This window comes from Heloderma suspectum, chromosome 1, assembly GCF_057233095.1.
Source record: "Heloderma suspectum isolate Gila_16-S chromosome 1, 16-S_ref, whole genome shotgun sequence".
Taxonomy (NCBI): Eukaryota; Metazoa; Chordata; class Lepidosauria; order Squamata; family Helodermatidae; genus Heloderma; species Heloderma suspectum.
The window spans coordinates 335,981,768-336,001,272 of record NC_139458.1 but is presented as its reverse complement, the minus strand read 5'-3'; the positions used below and the strand labels follow the sequence as shown (position 1 = coordinate 336,001,272).

The following is a 19,505-nucleotide window of genomic DNA, read 5'->3' as shown; positions in this document are numbered from 1 at the left end:
GAGGTCCATTCAGTCCATCCTAAAGGAAATCAACCCTGACCATTGGAAGGACAGATACGGAAGCTGAAGCTCCAATATTTTGGCCACCTAATGCGAAGAGAAAACTCTCTGGAAAAGACCCTGATGCTGGGAAAGATTGAAGGCAAAAGGAGAAGGAGACGGCAGAGGATGAGATGGCTAGATAGCATCACCGATGCAATGAATATGAACTTGAGCACGCTCTGGGAGAGAGCGGAGGACAGGAAGGCCTGGCGTGCTATGGTCCATGGGGTCCCGAAGAGTTGGACACGACTTAACGACTGAACAACAAATTAATACTCCCAATAATATATTTTGATGTAACACTGATATTTCTAAATTCTTATTCCCTACCCCTTGGGTCTTCTTAATAAAGCCCTTCTTCAATCTGGAAATCCCTTACCATTAAGGTTTCTAGTATTTTTTGTTTTAATGTTGTGCACATCACATTTTCAAAAGTGGGATATTCTACCTGTTTTATAAAGTTCTTCTGTGACATAGATGCCTTCTCTAAAAGTCATTCCTCCAGGGACCGGAGTGCCTGTAGCAGGTGCCAGAGAAGGATCCAAACCATCAATATCAAAGCTTAAGTGGATCGGTCTTTTCTTACTAAGAGGAAAAAAATACTTTTAAAAATTTAAGTTGTATTGCCCTTTTTAACCGCTTGAAACAACGAAACTTTAACAGGTTTAATTTCTTTTGTCTATTCCCCTCCCTTCCACCTCTGTTCCCATTTTTCTATTCTCAGTTCCCATCTCTGTCTTAGACTCCTGTGTCTCTTTCCCTTTCTTCCATAATCAAAGAAAGCAAGGAAAAAAGAACAGAGCCGAAAGAGTGTGTCCTGCAGTGTTATCCTTAGGCCAGGCAGTGATGCTGTTGGCAGGAAGAAGGCAGCAGGGTCTAATCTTTAAAGAGATCTAAGAAGTGAGGCCAGAGAAAAGAACGTAATTACATCTGAGAAAAGCTGTGAACTGCTATTAAAAAATTTATTGCGAAAGAAAATCTTAATTTATTAAATAAATCAGCAGGGTAATAGATACACGTGTATAACAAAATGCCACAGGAAAATGCATGTGTTCAATGATCACATAATATACATTATTGTGATGAAAAGATCCCTAGTACAAGGACATAGCATTGTGTGAATTGTCAAATCACAACATTTGGGTCTTCATACCTAAAAAAGCGCACGCGCACACACACACAGGAAATCACTCCATTCTCCTAGATTTTTAGCATTACTACTGCGTAGACCTGAGCACACCTTTATGCTCCCTGTACATTAAACTGGAATAATGTACCTCCAGGATTTGTACTCTCATTCCCTAGCTCAACAGCCACACTGAACATTTTTACATGACCCTGTTTGCATAATGCCAATGCCCAAATTCAGTGATGAATGGCGATAAAATGTTTCCCTGGTACTCCATACCTGCCGATTCTTGTCCACTGTCATCCCTGGTCACAGATCTCTGCCCCCCTCCTGCCCCATCCCAACAAGCATGACTGGCTAGGGAATGCTGGGAGTTATAGGACTTTTTCTCTCTAAACATAAGATTGTGCCCTAAAAAGTAGAATATTTAATGCACTTACTTGGGCAATAAATATGCAAGTGTTTCTTCCATCACTTTCCCGATCCCAAGTTTATCTATTTCAGACATGGAATAGCATTTCATTCCAAGAGATTTCACAAGGAGGCTAAAAAGAATAGTGAAATGGTGCATTGGTGACTTGGGAGTCATGAAATTCTCTCTACCTCACAGGAGACCTGTTTTTTCTGCTTAGTGCTGGATTTTATAGTTTCAGCAACATCAGAATTTCAAAATGGGGAAACAGACATCGTTGTTTTTTCCTCCCAGTTGCCCCTGCTACAACTTGAAGTCTGCACCTAACATGATATGCAACCTACATGATGCTTCCAAGACCATTACAACAGCCTCATATTTAGCCACTCACCTGGCAGGTAAGGGTGACAAGGGATTCCGTGCTAATGGGTGAGTGGACTAGCAGAGGAGGGGTGCATTTCTCCATCTCTCCCCACCAGCCTGCTTAGTTTCTGTGCTGGCCACGGAGAAAAGGAATCCCATTCCTGAGCTTCGCCCTTTCTCTGCCAGCCCACTTGCGGCGTTTTTATATGAGGCATTTATCATGCACTTGTGATTGTTCACTCGTGGAAATTCATGGGTCATTTTCATGAAGTTGTCAACTTCTGGTACGTTTCATCGTTTTCTAGGTTTATTCCGCCATTTAAAAAAATGCCGGAAAGGCGGTAACAAAAAAGCTGCCAAAAAACTCATCAAAGGGGTGGTGTACTTCAACAATCGTGAGACATTTTAGAAATCTTGCAGCACCATCTACTGGCTATATAAATGAAACATATAGAACGTGCCCACAAAGGGACGAGGAAAAATGGGTGGGCATGTATTGTGCCCATTACAAACTCACAAAGACTCTGGAAGATGAAGCCCCGGTAAGATTGTGCGATTTTTCCTTAAATGTACAGAGGCTGTTTGTGAAAGGCAATTTACTAGACTGCTAAGAAGTTACTATGCTGCATTTCCAGGTCAGCCATGCATGGAAATGCAAGGTACTTTCTCTTAGCAGGCTAGTAAAAAAAAAAAAAATTGCAGACTAGTAACTTTTGTGGACTTATTTACAAGGCTGCGCTACAAAGTGCTGCCTTTGGGCCTTTCCCATCATCCCCAGCCTTTCCTCCCCTCCCCCCCCCCCGTTGCTTTTCTTAACATCCAGCCTGAAGAAGAGTTCTGGAGAACCCAAGGTTTGCTCACTACTTTGTGACATTTTAGCTGGTCTTAATAGAGGCTTGACTATATTGGGGCTCTTGGAATTTTTCTAATGGACCAACACAGCTTCCTATAGTTTTTAAACATTCTGCAGGTGACCCTTCTCTATAGCACTGGTTTTCAAGTGGTGCCCCAGGAATCCTTGGGCTTATTTGGAAGGTGATCAGGAGGTTCCTTGATGAGATCAGTACTGACAGACGAGCATCTCTGAAAGCTTGCCTGCCTGTCACTATCCATCTTCCTCCTACAAAGCGCCACAACAGGGGAATGTACTCTTTGGAACACTCTGCCTCTGGGGGTCAGGCAGGCACCAGCACTGTGTTGTTTTCGGCCTGAAAACATCTTTATTTCAAGAAGCTTTCCTTGACTGACCAGCCACAGTTTTTACTGGAATTCGGGTTTTTTAAAAATTTTAATGTGATGTTTTATTCCTTTTCTCTTTTATTGTTCACCACTCTGGAATCTGTATAGATGTGGAGAGGTATATAAATGTAAATAAATAAATGTTCTCTTGAAATGTGTTCAGTTCAATAGGTCTGGCTAGTACTTTGTGAACTAAGTGTACACTTGAGAATCCAGAAGTCACCTAGGCTTGTTCATGTTTCACTAAATTAGGGCCCTCCAGATGATGTTGGACTACAAGTCTCATCATCCCTGACCATTCACCATGCTGGCTGGGGGCTGATGGGAGTTAGAATCAAACAACATCTGGAGAGTCACATGTTCCCTACTCCAGCGCTAAAACATACATTAGTGTGGCATCTGAACACAGCAATCCTATACTTAACTAGGGCATAAACTATTGAATTCAATGGGATTTACTTCTGAGTAGACATGTATAGGATTGCACTGTTAGACTCACTGTTCTCCAGGATCCACATCTCTTACTCCAATATATACAACATCTTTAGCTGACAGACATGGTTTAATCCAAGAGAATCCAGGAACATCAGGCATCTAAAGAGAATTAAAATTTTAAAAATTACATTTAAAATTTTCATATAGCACAATTCAACCTAAACTGAAAGCCTGGGTTCTAGTTGGGCTTTTATTGAGGAAGAAACCATAATTCATGAAGTTTGATTCCCAGTTTATAGGGGAACCTGCATTACAAGACCACCATTACTCCCACTTCCCCATTCCTTCAGTATTACCCATGAGTCACATGATACCACAGTGATATGAAAAAGCTGCTTCTGCTTGATCAAGGCTCCACAGTCATAACGTATGCAGCCACGTCAGTTGCTTGGATCACATGGTTAACCATGTGACTTGGAAGCAGTGCATGTGGTTGCCACTTGCATCCGTTACAGCTGCAATGCGGAACTCTGACCACACAAGCATTCTGTTCAGTGGAAACTACATTGCCATAGTAATGTATGAACTAAACCTGATATGAGAACCCTTGCACAGGCCAGTATCTTGCAGCTAGCTAGCTTTCCTTCCTCTCTCTGTCTCTGTCTCTCAATCTCTCTCTCTCATTCCACAATAGCCGTAACCATTGCAGCACAGAATTGGGCTACCTGAGCAGTATGCAGTGTAATTCATTTCCCTGCAAAAATATGTCGGACAGTCTGAATGAAAATATTTATCAAGACCTTTAATTTGCCTCTCAAAAATTCGTATTCTCACTTGGGCAGAAATTTAGATGGACGCTCATTGACAAGAAAATGAGCCTAAACCTTCTCAATTGGCAATCAAATACCTAAGTACTCAAGGCCAGCCAATACTGGGTTAGATTTGTCTTCTGTTGATGGAAGGGCTCCGCTCACGGAAGGTGCATCCACCCAGTTTTCAGGGATCCCCCGCCCCGTACCACAACTCACCCTATTCTGCAGGGTCCCGTGGCCCTCTGTGTGGCATCTTCAAGGGGCTGGAGGGGCTGCCATAGGGAGGAGCGGGTGGGGAAGGCTGTTTCCACCAGCCAGTTACATGCACCTGGAACTGCATCCAACCCATGGAGGGGTGAGCAAGATAGTTCAAACATCAAAAACATCGCAGAACTTCATTCAAGCTGGAGGCAACTGTGCCATAAAGTAACGCAGATGTGTGATGTAGAAAAACGAAACAAGTAAAGCAAAGCTAAATGATGGTGCTCCCAGGACCATGCTGCAACCGGCCTGATGGATGGCAGTGCAATGATTGTAAATGGGGAGGAGACACTTCCGTTACCTGATCCTTAAGTTCCTTTATGAGGAAGGCCAGAGGCTGACCATGCAGGTTGCCGCTCAGAGATGTCAAGGGAGTGTTGATGTCCGTGTGGGCATCAACCCAAAGTAAACAGAGATTGGGGTGAACTGCAGCATGTCCAGAGATCGTTCCGATGGCCAGGCTGTGTGAGCAAAGAGAAGTGGAAGAAAACGGATGAGACACACACCGTGCATCTCACTGCAAAATACTGATAGCAAAAGGGTCGTTTGTGGCCAAACGAGTGCTAAGGGCAAACTCCTCTGTTGCTCTGTGCAGTCAGGGAAATGTAAAGACGGAAATGCGTTTGTAATCTTTGTATTTTAGCACTTTGTAATCAGTGCTAAAATAGATGATAATTACATGCCAGACATCTAAATAAAGTATTTTGGAATTAAAGAATATAACAAGTTTCTTGGGATGTAAGTCCTGGAAATGGCACATTTTCGGTGGAAGATTTTTCTGTGGCATATGCATTACCAGGATTTGGGAGCAGGTAGAATCTCTGGGAAATGGACTATCTGAGTCTCGGCAGCATTTTCTCATATATGTCTCCCATATCCCTCTGCCCAGTGCTTCTCCCTTTACACACTAAAGGGATGCATCCAGATGATGCTGTTACCATGTAACCATCCCAATTCTTCCACAGAATTTTATGCGGGCTCCAGATGTCATCATTGTCAACCTGTAACCCTCCTGTATTTTCCCACCACTTCTTCCACCATTTTTTTTAACCTCAGAAAACCTGCTAAAGAGGGAAAGATAGAACAGCTGTACAATGTCTTTTGATTGATAGTGCTAGGAGCTGTCCATCTCAAAGCCCCATCTCAAAGAATGTAACTCACAATCCTTGATTGAACAGAGGGATATGGAAAGTATTACTGGACAGGACTATGGAAGGAACGCATGTTCCCCATCAGGCCAGGGTGCTGAGCATCTGTGCCAAAACTGTGCCAGAACATTTTGTGGAGGACTCAGGAGGGAAGAATCTGCAATACTGATCTGAAATGAAAATAAGTGAAGGAGCAACCTTTCTCTATGGCAAGTGAAGGAGCAACCTTTCTCTGTGGCCTGGTTCTCTGGCATCCCAGGCAGGCTGGATTTGGCCCATGGGCCTACGGTTCTGTATCCCTGCTGTAAACATATACCTGTGGTCTCCACCAAGAACTAACGAGGTTCTTCCACTCCTCTTCACCTCTGCGACGGCATTAGCTAACAGCTTGTTTGCTTTCCCAACTGACCTGGGATTCTTCGTTTTGTTAAATGGGTTATCATTTGGAAAGTCATCAAACTGCAGATTTCCATAATCTTTAACATCACATCCTGGAAAAGGGGGTGTGTGGAGCAAAAAATGACAATTGCTTACTCTTGCATGGTAGAAATGAAAGTACACACCAAAATACTTTAAGAAAACTGGCCACCTGGGCTGACACATTCAATCAGCCTTATAATTAAGCATTAGCATGGTAGCTATAAGCGACAAGGAGTTACATACAGGTGAGTGAACAGTCTGATAGAGGAGGGGCAGAGGACTCCATGCCTCCTCTGCCCCCACCAGTTACAGAAGCCAAGCAGGCTGCCAGAGGAGGAAGTCCCCTGTTCTGCACCTGGCACTGAAATGCAGCAGGCTGCTACAGGAGGGATGAAGCTTTTCATCTATGCTCTCCCAGCTCCCAGTAGGCTAACAAAAAGTTTTTGCAGGTTAGTAACTTTTGTGGGTTTATTTACAAGCCTGGTTCAATTCACATAGTTGCCCTTTGTTGTTTTGATACACACACACACACACACACACACACAATGATCAGGACTTTAATTAAAATATCTTTTTACATAAAATGGAGTTTCTTTGATGGCTCCATACTTGCACATTATGCCATCCTTCTCAGAGTTAAATTTTTTAAATCTCCCACAATCCCACAAAGTAAGGGAGTGCAAGTCTCAGCTTTTCAATGAGGTTCATAACGAGGAAGGATGTGAATGCCTGTTTCCCTCACCTAAACCAATTCTGCAGATGCTGTGGATGTATTTGTAAACACATTTTCATTTATGCCTCAGCGACTGTCGCTTCATTGTGGCTGTACGTGTCTACGTGGCTTTCTTCTCCCTTGTATGCACTGAGCAGGTGGGGGTGTTATTTACTGAGCTGCCTCCGTCTTTACTGGAGTAATTATTTTCACACAGGAGCCAGACACTTCTCATAAAATAAGAAATGCATGCATCCTCTACATAGGTTAATAGGTAGGGGAGCCTGAAGTCTATCAAAGATTCCTCAATGACAAGGTCAGGAATGGTGGACGAGTTTCCTTAAATGTCAGCTTGCTCCCCATCTCTCGTCTTCTGCTATTATAAGTGATGCCGACAAATTTCGTAATTGCTCAACTTCTTGGTCAACACTCGTGCGTTTGTAACGCTCACCTTTGTAGCAAACCTGGATCAGAGGCTTATGAAGTTATTCTTAATTGTGTAATTAATTGTGAGCTTCAGAGCTTTGCTTCACAATTAATTGTGAGCTTTGCAGCCTGCATCTAAACAATGCGATTTCCACACATGCCCTGAGTTGGTTGGTTTAACCCTTTAGTAAAAAGACTAAAAGTCCTTTAATGGGTGCAGGTGGGTGACTCTGGAGTTTGTCTGTAAGAGGGATGCTGGAAGAGAGCAAGAGGAGGTCTCCATGGTGTGATGCAGGTGGTGCGGCTGCTTGGCAAGGTGGAGTGCAGGGCTTTGGCAGATGCAGTTTGTTGCTTACTTAGACATTAACTAAATTTTCCAGAACAAAATATGTTCCTGGGAGTGAGGCTGGTGGCGATGATAATAAACTCATGGAGGATGCGGCAGTGGTTAAGGTGAGCTGGCAAACCACCACCATCATTTCTTTTCCAATCAACAAATGAGTTAGACTTGATTATCAGGCAGACCATGTGAACACAACCGATCAGGAAGGGGTACATAACATGGTGACACGTGACATCATGACGCATTAAAAAGGTAAAAAGGTACTGTAGGGTGCGGTGCTCATCCCCGTTTCTAAGCCGAAGAGCCAGCGCTGTCCGAAGACGCTTCCGTGGTCACGTGGCCGGCATGACGGAACACCGAGGTGCACGGAACGCTGTTACCTTTCCTGCCGAGGCAGCACCTATTTATCTACTTGCAATTTCTTGCTTTCAAACTGCTAGGTTGGCAGGAGCTGGGACTGAAGATGGGAGCTCACTCCGTCACGCAGCACTCGGTTCTCGAACTGCTGTCCTGCCGACCTTCCAGTCTGCAGTTCAGCGTCTTAACCACTAAGCCACCGCGGCCCCATCGCATTATGTGATTCCAGACTACAGCTCCCAAGATGCAGTTTGATAGTGTGCATGTGCAAAACTCATATACACAGAACAAGATCTCACATTAAAGGAGAGCTCCCGTCTGAGATTACACAGATTCATTCATTACTTTCCAAGTAAATTATGGATTCACTTAGGGTGCATTCACCCATCACTAGCTATTATATGTTAAGTGTGTCCTGGGATACACTCTCGGTTCGCACGGAGCAACAGTGAGGTCTAGTAGACCTGGCCAGAATCACATGGACTAAGGCTGTGATCTAGAACACTCCTTTGCAACATGCAGATGTGCCAAAAAGTCCCTGAGAAAACAAGTTCATATGGAAAGGGTTCCATGATTGCAGAACATTTGAAAACTACCAAAGTAGGTTTACTTCCATATTTTTCTAGGGAACCACTCTAAGAACAAAGATCCATATGTTCCAGTTAATTAGGCATCTTTGTTCTGTAAACTAAAAGCTTAAACTTCCATGTGATTAACATGGAAGTTGTTTTATCACCTTTCTGAAACCTGGACATACTTTCTGGGACATTTACAGCTCTAGACATAATACAAATGTTATGCACTGTATTTTCCATTACCTTGTGCTCTCAATTTATCAAGCAAGCCAGCTTCTCTCATCACTGTTGGACCTTCTTCCACCCCGCGTTGTGACTAGCAATAAGAAAAAAAGATTAAAATCAAGCGATTGCATTATGCCTGTAGAAATTATGTAGTCACCTCCATTTCCGACGTTTGGAGCTGAGGACTCTTGTAGCCAAAACAGCATCACCCATGCAAAAGGGGTGGGGGGTTGGAACAGAAAACCAGACTCAGTGGAAAGGGCAATGGAATCATGAAGGAGGGCACAGTTGACTAGAATACTAAAGAGGTGTGTTTCACTAGGGTGGCCAAGTGTCTTTTTTTACATGGGACAGCCCTCTATTTGAAAGGCTGCCAGAGGACTGACTCTATGTGAAGGTGTCCTATATTTGAAGGGCTGTCCAGTCCAAGTCCAGTTTAAAGATAAAGAACCATAAGACATGTTGCCCATCAGCAATTAGCAACTGGACAGCAGACTGAACAGGTCGATACACAGGTCACTTTGTCAGTCCTCTGCACTATATTGAGATGGGTTGTATTTCTATTTAGATTATAAGTTTTTTTTTCTAAAGTTGCATCTGCACGTATTATTATTATTTATTTATTTACAATATTTATATACTGCTCCACATCAGAAGATTTTGGAGCAGTGAACAACATGGTAAAGGAATAAAATGACAGGTTAAAAGAGTTAAAACATTTTTTTAAAAGACAAACCCCAGCAAAGTGGAATTTAACAAACCACGCCTGGTCATGCAAGGAAGGCCTCTTGAAATAACAACGTCTTCAGGAGGCGCCAGAAGGAACACAATGTTGGTGCCTGCCTATCCTCTAAAGGCAGGGAATTCCACAGGAAGGGGGCCACCACAATGAAGGCTCTTTTCCTGGTGGACTCCAACTGGGCCATGGGTCCATGTGGAGCCACCAGGAACATGCCCTCTGATGATGTCAGTGACTGGGCAGGTTGGTAAGGAAGGAGGCGCTTTCCCAGGTATCCTGGTCCCCAGTTGTTTAGGGCTTTGTACACTAGTACTAATACCTTAAACCTGCCCTGGTAGCAAATAGGCAGCCAGTGCAGTTCCCTCAGCAGAGGAGTTACACGCTGAAAAGGGGCAGCTCCCGACAACAGCTGAACTGCTGCATTCTGCACTAGCTCCAGCTTCTGGACCAGCGTTAAGGGCAGCCCCACATAGAGCGCATTGCAGTAATCCAGTCTTGAGGTTACTAATGCCTGTACCACCATGGTCAATCTATCCCTGGCCAGGAGAGGCCATAGCTGGAGAACCAACCAAAGCTGGTAAAAGACACTCCAAGCAGTCACGACCACTTGGGCCTCCAGCAACAATGATGGATCTAGGAGTACCCCCAGACTACGGACCTGATCTTTCAGAGGGAGTGCAATCCCATCCAGAACAGGCAATGAGCCTGTCTCCCAGACCCAGGAACCACTCATCCACAGGGCTTCTGTCTTGCCAGGATTCCGCTTCAGTTTATTGGCCTTCCTCCAGCCCATTACTGAGTCTAGGTACTGATTCAGGACTTGCACAGCCTCTCCTGATTCAGATGTCACAGGGAGATGGAGCTGCGTGTCATCAGCATACTGATGGCATTTAGCTCCAAATCCCCTAATGACCTCTCCCAGCGGCTTCATATAGATGTTAAACAACATTGGGGACAAGATGGTACCCTGTGGCACCCCATAGCTCAATTGCTAAGTGGCCGAGGAATAGTCACCCAATGTTACTCTCCTGGCTGCGGAGAGCAGCTGGCTGGGCAGGATTCCGGGGGGGAGGAACGGATCACCTCCCCCCACCTGCGGACCCCAGCGAAGCCAGTTAAGCGGGGTTTCGTACACCCCTACACTTCCCACGGAGTCAATCCAGGAGGATACCATGGTCGATGGTATCAAAAGGCGATGAGAGATCAAGCAGAATTAACAGGGTTGCACTCTCCCTGTCCCTCTCTTAATAAAGGTCATCCATCAGGGCGACCAAGGCTGATTCAGTCCTAACCAGGATGAAACCCAGACTGGAATGGGTCTAGGTAATCAGTATCCTCCAAGAGTGCCTGCAGTTGGTCCGCCACGACCCTCTCAAGTACCTTCCTTAGAAAAGGGGTATTTGCGACTGGGTGGTAGTTGTCTTAACACCGTTGGGTCCAGAGTGGGCTTCTTCAGGAGTGGCCACATTACTGCCTCCTTAAGGACAGCAGGGACCACCCCTTCCCGTAGGGAAGCATTTATCACTCCCTGGACCCACCCAGTATGAATTAACACATGCAAATGTTTTGCCAATCACTGTCCTCTTTTTTGTTGATGCATCTCTTCTGTTTTGGTGATTCATAAGTGGCCACCCTACATTGCACACTGCAACATTTCATTGTAGTTCACACTCGTATGGACCTAAAACAATTCTGATTCCTAGAAAGCAAGTCAGTGCGCAAGCCATGATGCTGAGGAGCTTGTCTGCCTGGACCACGTGTCCAGCTGAGCTTTCTGCATTTGTTCTGGCACAGCAGACGCCCGTCCTCTTTGCCTTGCACCGAAACCATAATACGCTGCTGGCCAAGCCTCTGAACAAAAAGCCTAGCTGTGTGCATGTATAAAAGAGCCCTTCTGGACTGCAGCCATCATTAATTACTCAAGAATTCATTTCTAGCTGACAACAATTTGCAGCAGTCAAGGAAGGAAACAGAAATATTTCCCATCAAACTGACTCATCGGGGCAGGGGAGAATTATGGGGAGTCGCTGTGATGGGCAACATGTTAGGCCTGTGGGAAAGAAGTGAGCAGCCGAAGTTCGGTTGCCACTGTTTTTCAGGCAAGAATCTTATGCATATAATTACACATTTAAGCAAATAAGAATTGTAGCAAAAATGCACTTTGAAGTCATTTCATGACTGCACAGGGACAGTTTCTAGTTCTGATTCTGAAGTGTCTGGGGCCGTAAGTATTATTTTCTGATCTAGCTGATCTGATTAAACTTCCACATATTTGAGTCTTGCTAAAGCTCTGGCTTCTGTTATAGCCCAGTAGAGCTCGTGGACCATGTGCACATCCCTATTTGTTTTATTTTGTTGTATTTAGTGCTCTTGTAAGCTGCTTTATTTTTAATAGAAAAGGCCATTCCACCAGCCCTGCTGAAAGACCATTTACATTTTCCCTCTTCCCTCCCTGTCCCTTTTTCCTTTTGTGTCATCTGTTTTCAGATTGTAAGCCAGTGGGCAGGGACTGTCTTGTTTTTACTGATTGCATGTAAGCAGCCCCTGAGGAACAGGGTCAAAATATTTCAATTAGCTAGTTAACTAACTAAATTTTAAAACGTAGAATGTTCCCACCTGCAACAGCTTCCGGTGGATTGAAATGTCTGCGGCAGCCTGAAGCCCTTTTCTGGCACTGGGGAGGCTGGGAGGGAGCAGGGTCATGTCCCTGGCCTCCATGCATTCAGCTTCACATCTGTAGAGATTCTATGAGTCTACAACTGCTTGTGCATAGGGCCCTGCGTGCAAGATGGGAATCCTGCTTTTCCAGCAGGGAAAACTGGGTTCTTGATCATACAGAAAGAGCCCCTATGTGAGTAGAATCGATGCCCACGTGAAGTTCAACCTGTGGAGGAGTGGCAACAGAGCAACATGACCCTGCTTCCCCCGTTCAATGTTCAAAATCTAGAGCATTTTTGCCCTGGGCACACCGGAATGCATGGAGCTCTTTAGGGCAGGACAAGGATGTGCATTCCAGGGCCACACTCAAGTAGTAGAAACGTTTTTAAAATATTTCTTTCCCACCCTGTTTGATCAGTCTGTTCAGCCATAGCCGAGGGCAGTCAATGGTGGTTCATCAAGCTTATACTTGATGAGTTTATTGTGACATTAATAGGTTCTGAGCAGAACATGCCCAATACTGGCATACAAATCAAACCTCTCCAGTGTAATTAGGCCGTGTCTGCTTATTAAAATACAAATGGATAATCTGTTTTCAGAAGTACATTAGCACTGCGTGCTGCAAGCCTATTAACATTAATGGGAACTCAAAATGTACGTTGAGATATTCTCAGGTTATTTTAAAAATAAAATTTATCTAGATTAGGGGAAATTTTACCTTCTTCTGCATAGGCCGTCAGGGCAGGGATGGGGATTCTCTTCCAGCCAGAGGGCTGCATTCAGTTCCAGAGAAGCTCCTGGGGGCTGCATTCCATGGTGGGTGGGGCTGAAGATAAATGGGGTGGAGCCAATGGCAAATGGAATGGAGCCAAAATTACCAAATTACTCTTACTACCAGTAACAAAGCCTGAGGAGAGGCATTCTTTGTTCCGCGTGGACCTACAGTCCATCTGGAGTCTACTCAGAGTAGAGCCTTCAGTGTATTTGCTCCCTCTCTATGGAACTCCCTGCCTATTGATATTAGGCAGGAACTGACATTGTTTCATTTTCACCACCTGCTGAAGCCATTTTTATCTAAACAAGCCTTCCTCGACTAACACAGTTTGATTAGCATCATTTGATTTTAACTCTGTATTTTGATACTTTCCCTCCCTTCCTTTTCGTTGTTCATAGCCTGGGAATTTTAGTGGATATAGAGGGATATATCAACCTTGTAAATAAATAAATAAATAAAAGTTAACCTTTTAGAATGGGAAAAAATGGCACAATTGCTGGTGGGGGAAAGGGGGTGGGGCCATCTGGGGAACCCTGGAGGGCCAACTTTGGCCCCTGGGTCTGAGGTTCCCCATCCCTACTTTAGGATATGAATAGGAAAGAGGAACATGCCCACAAAACATAATCAGAAGCATTTGACTGCAGGAAAGTAATACTGAAATAGGCTCTCTCTACTACAGACATGAGAGCAATTCAATAGATCTGAATTTTTAAAGATATCCTATATGGAATTTTTTTGATAAGGATTCATTATTCTGACAGGCTATTCAGTTATTCTTGTAGACAGCTTAAAAGTGGCATTCATTACTTTACCTTGTAAGGGCTTCCCCTAAAAGGTGGCCTATAAACCTTAAAAAAAGTATCAATCAATCAATAATAACTGAATTCAACATAAACATATGATGTTAAGAAGGGGATGCTGTAGGAGGAACAGGGAAATGCTTTCCCTGTGTTTAAATGTGTTAAAACAATGAATAGATGTTAAACTTTCTTTTTTCCCTCTCTTAAGAGTAACGTTTTGGCTTGGTCTAAAACAATACGAATGACACAGGCCAGTCTCAAAGGAAAACACACATACAGAAAAGTTAATTTGGTACCTTAACTCTTTCCTACCTTAACTCTTAAGGGCAGAAAGTAAGTGCAGCGTCATTCACAAATCCACCTCATTGTAAATTTATTTCTATTCTATTTAGATACAATATATTATTACCATTATGTTTAGATTTGATATCTTTATGATAAGTTTATTTTTATTATTTTAAACATCGTCACAAAGAGTGACATCTTCAGCTTCATAAAACGGAGTCAAAGGGACAATTTGAAGAATTAGGTTTTTAAACACTGGAATTTATATACAACTTTAGAGGGGGAAAAACAATCAGAGGAACACTGGTTACCTGTCCTTTTGAAAAGGGAGCTCCAATTATCCCAATGGAAACCTTATTCTTGAGACTCATTCTCCTGCAGAACTCTCGCTAGGAGGAAGGGACTCTCCTGATTTGCTTTCAGGCTGTCCAGCTCCTGACAAAATGTAGCTCATGCCTTCCATATATACCCTGGTGGGGCGGAGGTCTTCTCCCTCTCTCTCCACCCACAAAGTAGAGTGGTTGCTCAACCAGTTGCTTTGTTCCAGTAGCTATTTTCTGTCAGTTCCCTCTTTTCCCCATATCTTACAGCTACTACCTGCTTATTTTCAAGTGTGTGGGGTGGGTTTTTTTTTAGTAATTATGACGACCTAGCTGATTTCCATACCGACATCCCAGAGAAATCAGCAGGACTTGCATTCTTCATTGTTCAGAACCCCCATACATAAGCTTTGCTACTTTTCTCTGGACTGCACCCTATACATACCACACTTTTAATTATCTCAAAGTGCATATGCCACACACTTTGTTCTGGCATTCCCTGAAACCACTTCAAATTGCAATGCTTTTCATCCTGGGTCATATACTGGCATGAGGCTTCCTATTTACATAATGATTTTTTAAAATATAACCTGAAGTTTCCTTTAAAATGTTCACCAAGTGAAAAATTATAAAAATGGATTGTCCTTGTCTCTTTTCTTTAGAACATGCTACCAGCAAAGTCCTGTTGAAGCATTTTATTTTCCCTTTCCTAACTGAAAACCAGAATGCACTATTCCAGTTCAGTTCCAAGGTTGCATTTACATAGCCTTTCCTATTCTTGTTAAAATGGAGATAGCTTAATTTAGCATATGAATCTCATACATCTTGAACCATTTAAAAGTCAGGTGATGTAAAAGAAGCACCATAAACATATATACTATGGCTGCTGCTATAATTTATTCTACAGCACTGTCACAGCCTAATAATGATCAGGAGGCTTTCGAACCGGACGCATGTGCGATGGCAAAAACCTGTTACATCAGTGTTCCAGAATGCCCAGTCTCTTTGGAGCATAAGTCAAGATCAGAGGTCCACAACCTTTTTGGCCCCAAGTACCCCATTGGGTAGTGCCAGGGGGCTGCACACAGTGCATGCATGTGCATGCTTGCTCAAACAGACACACACACACACACACACACACAGGCCTGGGGATTCCCTTGCTTTTGCTCGGTAGGGAATCCCTTGGAGACTGGAGATAAAGAAGGGACCCCCCTGCTACCGCTGGAAACCCCAGGCAGTGCTGCTGCTGCAGCATATGCAGGAAGTGGGGGAGGGGCTGCCTGATGGACTGCCATAAATGGTTTGGTGGACTGCACTTTTTGCACCCCTGTACAAGATGCTGGTTTTGACCTGTAAGACCTTAAATGACCCACAACTATGGAACTCCTTTCTCTTGAAGACTCTCCAAAACTTGGATCTGAACTACATTCGGAAGCAAGGAGAAGCAACCTGGTTCCTCCTGATACAATTTCACAGCCAGCATGGCCAATGGTCAAGGAGAGGGAGGAGTCCAAGGGGGCGGGGTGTCTTCATGACAATGGAATAAGAAGCATATTGGAGTATTACCCAGATTTTCATGGAATTGGCTTTGGTCCGTCAGGAACCAAGATAACCAAGTGTACCATACCTTTAAAATCCCTGAAAGTATCCCACCCACCCCCAATTTCACCGCATTCCAGCAATCTGCAGTGGAGTTATTGCTTCCAATCCCCACCCCTTCTCCTTCTCCCTGCTCGTGGTGAGAGGCTTCCATAAACCCCAAAGATCCTAGAAGGGACTTTACATAACAACAGAGAAACGAGTTTACATCAGAGAAACTACAGAACATCAAAGAAGCACAGCATCAAAACAGCGATTTAAGAGAGCATCAGAGAAACAAAAGAACGCTTTAGGGCAGGTGTTGGAAAGGCAGGTGAGTTACTAAACTTAGCCTTTAACCCCTTAACAAACTACTGTGGCTCCAAATGTGTAGCGATATGTGAAAGACTCACTGTGGGGGAGCAAGATTTACTTCTTACTTATGCGTAAAGATGCAAAGAAGGGGGGATGTGTTAAAGATTAAAAGAAGGCTGCCTAAGGTGAATGAGTGTCCCCACTACTGCGGTAATGTGAGGGGTGGCTGCTGCGCTCCTGGGGACTTTTTCTATGGGAAAAAGTACTTACACTGGGGAAACAAGAGGGAATGGGGCATCCCTCCCCCTTGACCACATCACTGCCCAGTCACAGAGGCACACCCAGGATTTAGTGCATGTGTGTGGGTGGGGGGATACATGGCACACTGTGGCAAAACCACCAGGGAGCCGCTTTAAGTAAAAAAAAAAAGTATGAGTAAAAGGAGTTTCAGAAAACATGGCATTTCAAGAGGGAAGCGGCTGGTTGGCAGCGGATTGGTGACGACTTCATCTGTCGCGAAGGACCTCAGACTGTTCTAACTTCGCACCAAATTGCTTGTGAAGACAGCCCCTGCCCTGTTTGCCTACCTCTGTTCAAAATAATTAAACATATTTCCATTTGTACCAGATTTGGGGGAGCCAAGGTTAAGGAAGACCACTGAAAGGTCATTGTAATTTGATTGCATATATAGCGGCTTAATTTCATTTTAATATCATTTCAATGGGACATCATATCTGCTTGTAATTTTGTTGTTATCTACCCTGAGTCTCTGGCAAGAGTACGAATTCAAATCAATCAGTTAACCTATAAAATGAGCCCAGGTTGTGTAGACCCTTTGCGAATGCAGGCTGATTTGCAGTTGATATGTAAGTTGCACTCATGGTTTGTGGATTTCAGAACTGAATGACTTGAAATCAGTACCTCAGATCCCAGTGATTTAACATTCATCCTAAAAGTATGTATCTATTTATTTATTTATTTATTTATGTATGTTTAAAGTGAAGTTTAACTGAAGCATTTCAAATTGTTTCATAATGAGGTTGGCTATTGTTTTTAACTTTGGCATTACTTGTGTAGCCTGATCCTATGCATGTTTCGTCAGAAGGAAATCCCATGAGTTCAATAAAACTTACTTCCTCATAGTGCATTGACCTTGCTTGTAACTAAGTAAAAGTCTACTGATCTCTGTCAGGTGATGGGAGTATTTAACCTTTGTAGTCCTCAGTCAAATAACTGGGGTCATGGCATACCATCTTCATGCTTAGCAGCATTCCTGCGGATCATCTTGTTGTTACCCAAGTGATTGTGGAGGATTCTGGATTCACAGACTTTGTCATATGACACAGGACATGGTTACAAAGATTAGTATCCCAGGGCTGGATTAGATGTCAGTAATCCTGTTTTCTCCAGTAGTATACTTAATGATGGCAGTTCTCTTTCCTGTTGAGCTATAGAAATTGGGTTTATACCAAGAGCTCACAGCATATACATCTTATTGTGTGATGCATGTGGTTTATTACAGAACTGTAGAAACAGTCTGCTAGTTCCTGCATGTGTATACTAAGTACCTGATTTGATTTCTTACCAGATGATTACCCAACACCAATTTCTCACCAACTGGTTACCCAGTGAGTTGCAAAGATTGTGTGTGAAGTGCCATGGTGCAAAATCTGTCTTTTGTGTTTGATCAGTGATGGATCGTTCACACATGCAAGCTTCCACACTCTACTGCAGTCATCCAGTTACAGACGTGCATGTATGAGCCAACACACAGAAGAGAATCCACTGGTCATCTGGTCTGTGGCAGAGTAACCTATGTCTACAACCTGCATGATACATGTGTGTTCAGCCCCTTCTTAATGATGAAGATCCCACAAGATAGGATAATAACAACCAAACTAAACTGTGCCGCAGTAATTCTCCCAGGTCCCCTGAACATTTTGCCTTTTCTTTTTTCCTGCAAAAAAAGGTAGAACTCTACACTAATTCTGGAACTCAAGGAAACAGAACAGAGTTTGTCATCAATATGAACAAACCATTTACCCTCCAAAATAAACCGTGAATGACAAACTGAAATCAACCTTTGTCACAGCAGAACAGCTGCTCTGCTAACAGGTGACATCTGTGTGTTCTACAAACAACAGATCAATCGATATTTAGAGTCTTGCTTTCTCATGTGACAGGATCAAAGGCTGTGCATGTGAGAAAGGCAAGTAAAAGACGAAATGGTAATGGGCTTGACTGCCAACATTAGTGCAGGCATTAAACTGGGATTCTCTGAAATTAAAGTAGGAAAGAACTTTATAGTCTGGGCTGTGAAGCCAGGGCCTCTTTACTTGCAATGAAACCTAAGTCACATCCTACCTGGGCTTGCTTCACCAAATCATTGTACTCATGCAGTTATCTTAAAGTGACTATGCTCTGAAGCATGCTTTCATCTAAATAAATGAAAACTTACTTCCACCTCACTTCTACAAAAACATAGTTAAGATCAGGGTGTCAACTCTAGTCTTAGGTTATAACCTTATCTTTGATGTGCTTCTATTTTTTCCATGCTGACATGTTTTCCATATGATAACGAAATAGTGCTGAGCCAATACGGACTGGGGGACAGGGGACATTTCACAAAATATTTTGCACCTGCAAAATGCACCATGCCTTTGTGGTGGCTGTTTTACCCCTTTGCAACAGGGTGTGAAACTGTTTGCAAAGGGGCAGTTATCAGGGAAAGAGAAAATGAATCCCTGTTGCCATGCTAATCAGTATGGTTCTGTGGACATTAGGAATGTATTCTCTCTTTTCGCTCCCATGTAGAGTGAGGACAACTGAAGGTCTTTCTTTGCCCTCAGTGACATGGTCATATAAACACATTTGATTGGTTATGTGGCACCGTAACATTATCATGTTCACTATATCATCCCTGATTGGCTGGGATTTTGTAGTGAAGAAATGCTTTTATTGACATCCAAGCAGCATCATATTGGGGGGTGGGGGATGGCTACAAATAGGCCTTGAAATGCAAAACAGAGTGGAAGGCAAATGTTGTTGTTGTTTTGTTATTTGCAAACCTTAAGTTGCAATGAAACGTAAATCTCACAAAAAATCAGCACAGCAATAAACTACAACTGGTCTTCTG

At 43.4% G+C, this 19,505-nt stretch overlaps 1 protein-coding gene across 4 annotated transcripts in view; it reads right to left on the bottom strand.

Moving 5' to 3' along the window:
* Positions 1 to 19,505, bottom strand: part of ARG1 (arginase 1) — a 37,520-nt gene that overhangs the window by 2,973 nt on the left and 15,042 nt on the right. For 3 of the 4 annotated variants that reach the window (XM_084827531.1, XM_084827534.1, XM_084827532.1), the window contains 6 exons: positions 8,918 to 8,990; positions 6,158 to 6,332; positions 4,995 to 5,154; positions 3,685 to 3,779; positions 1,612 to 1,716; positions 491 to 627 (listed from right to left, as the gene is read on the bottom strand). In XM_084827531.1, coding sequence (XP_084683657.1) covers positions 491 to 627; positions 1,612 to 1,716; positions 3,685 to 3,779; positions 4,995 to 5,154; positions 6,158 to 6,332; positions 8,918 to 8,990 — 745 coding nt within the window. Of the gene's footprint in view, positions 1 to 490; positions 628 to 1,611; positions 1,717 to 3,684; positions 3,780 to 4,994; positions 5,155 to 6,157; positions 6,333 to 8,917; positions 8,991 to 14,467; positions 14,594 to 19,505 lie in introns of those variants that run through there. The other variant, XM_084827533.1, reaches the window with a different exon arrangement.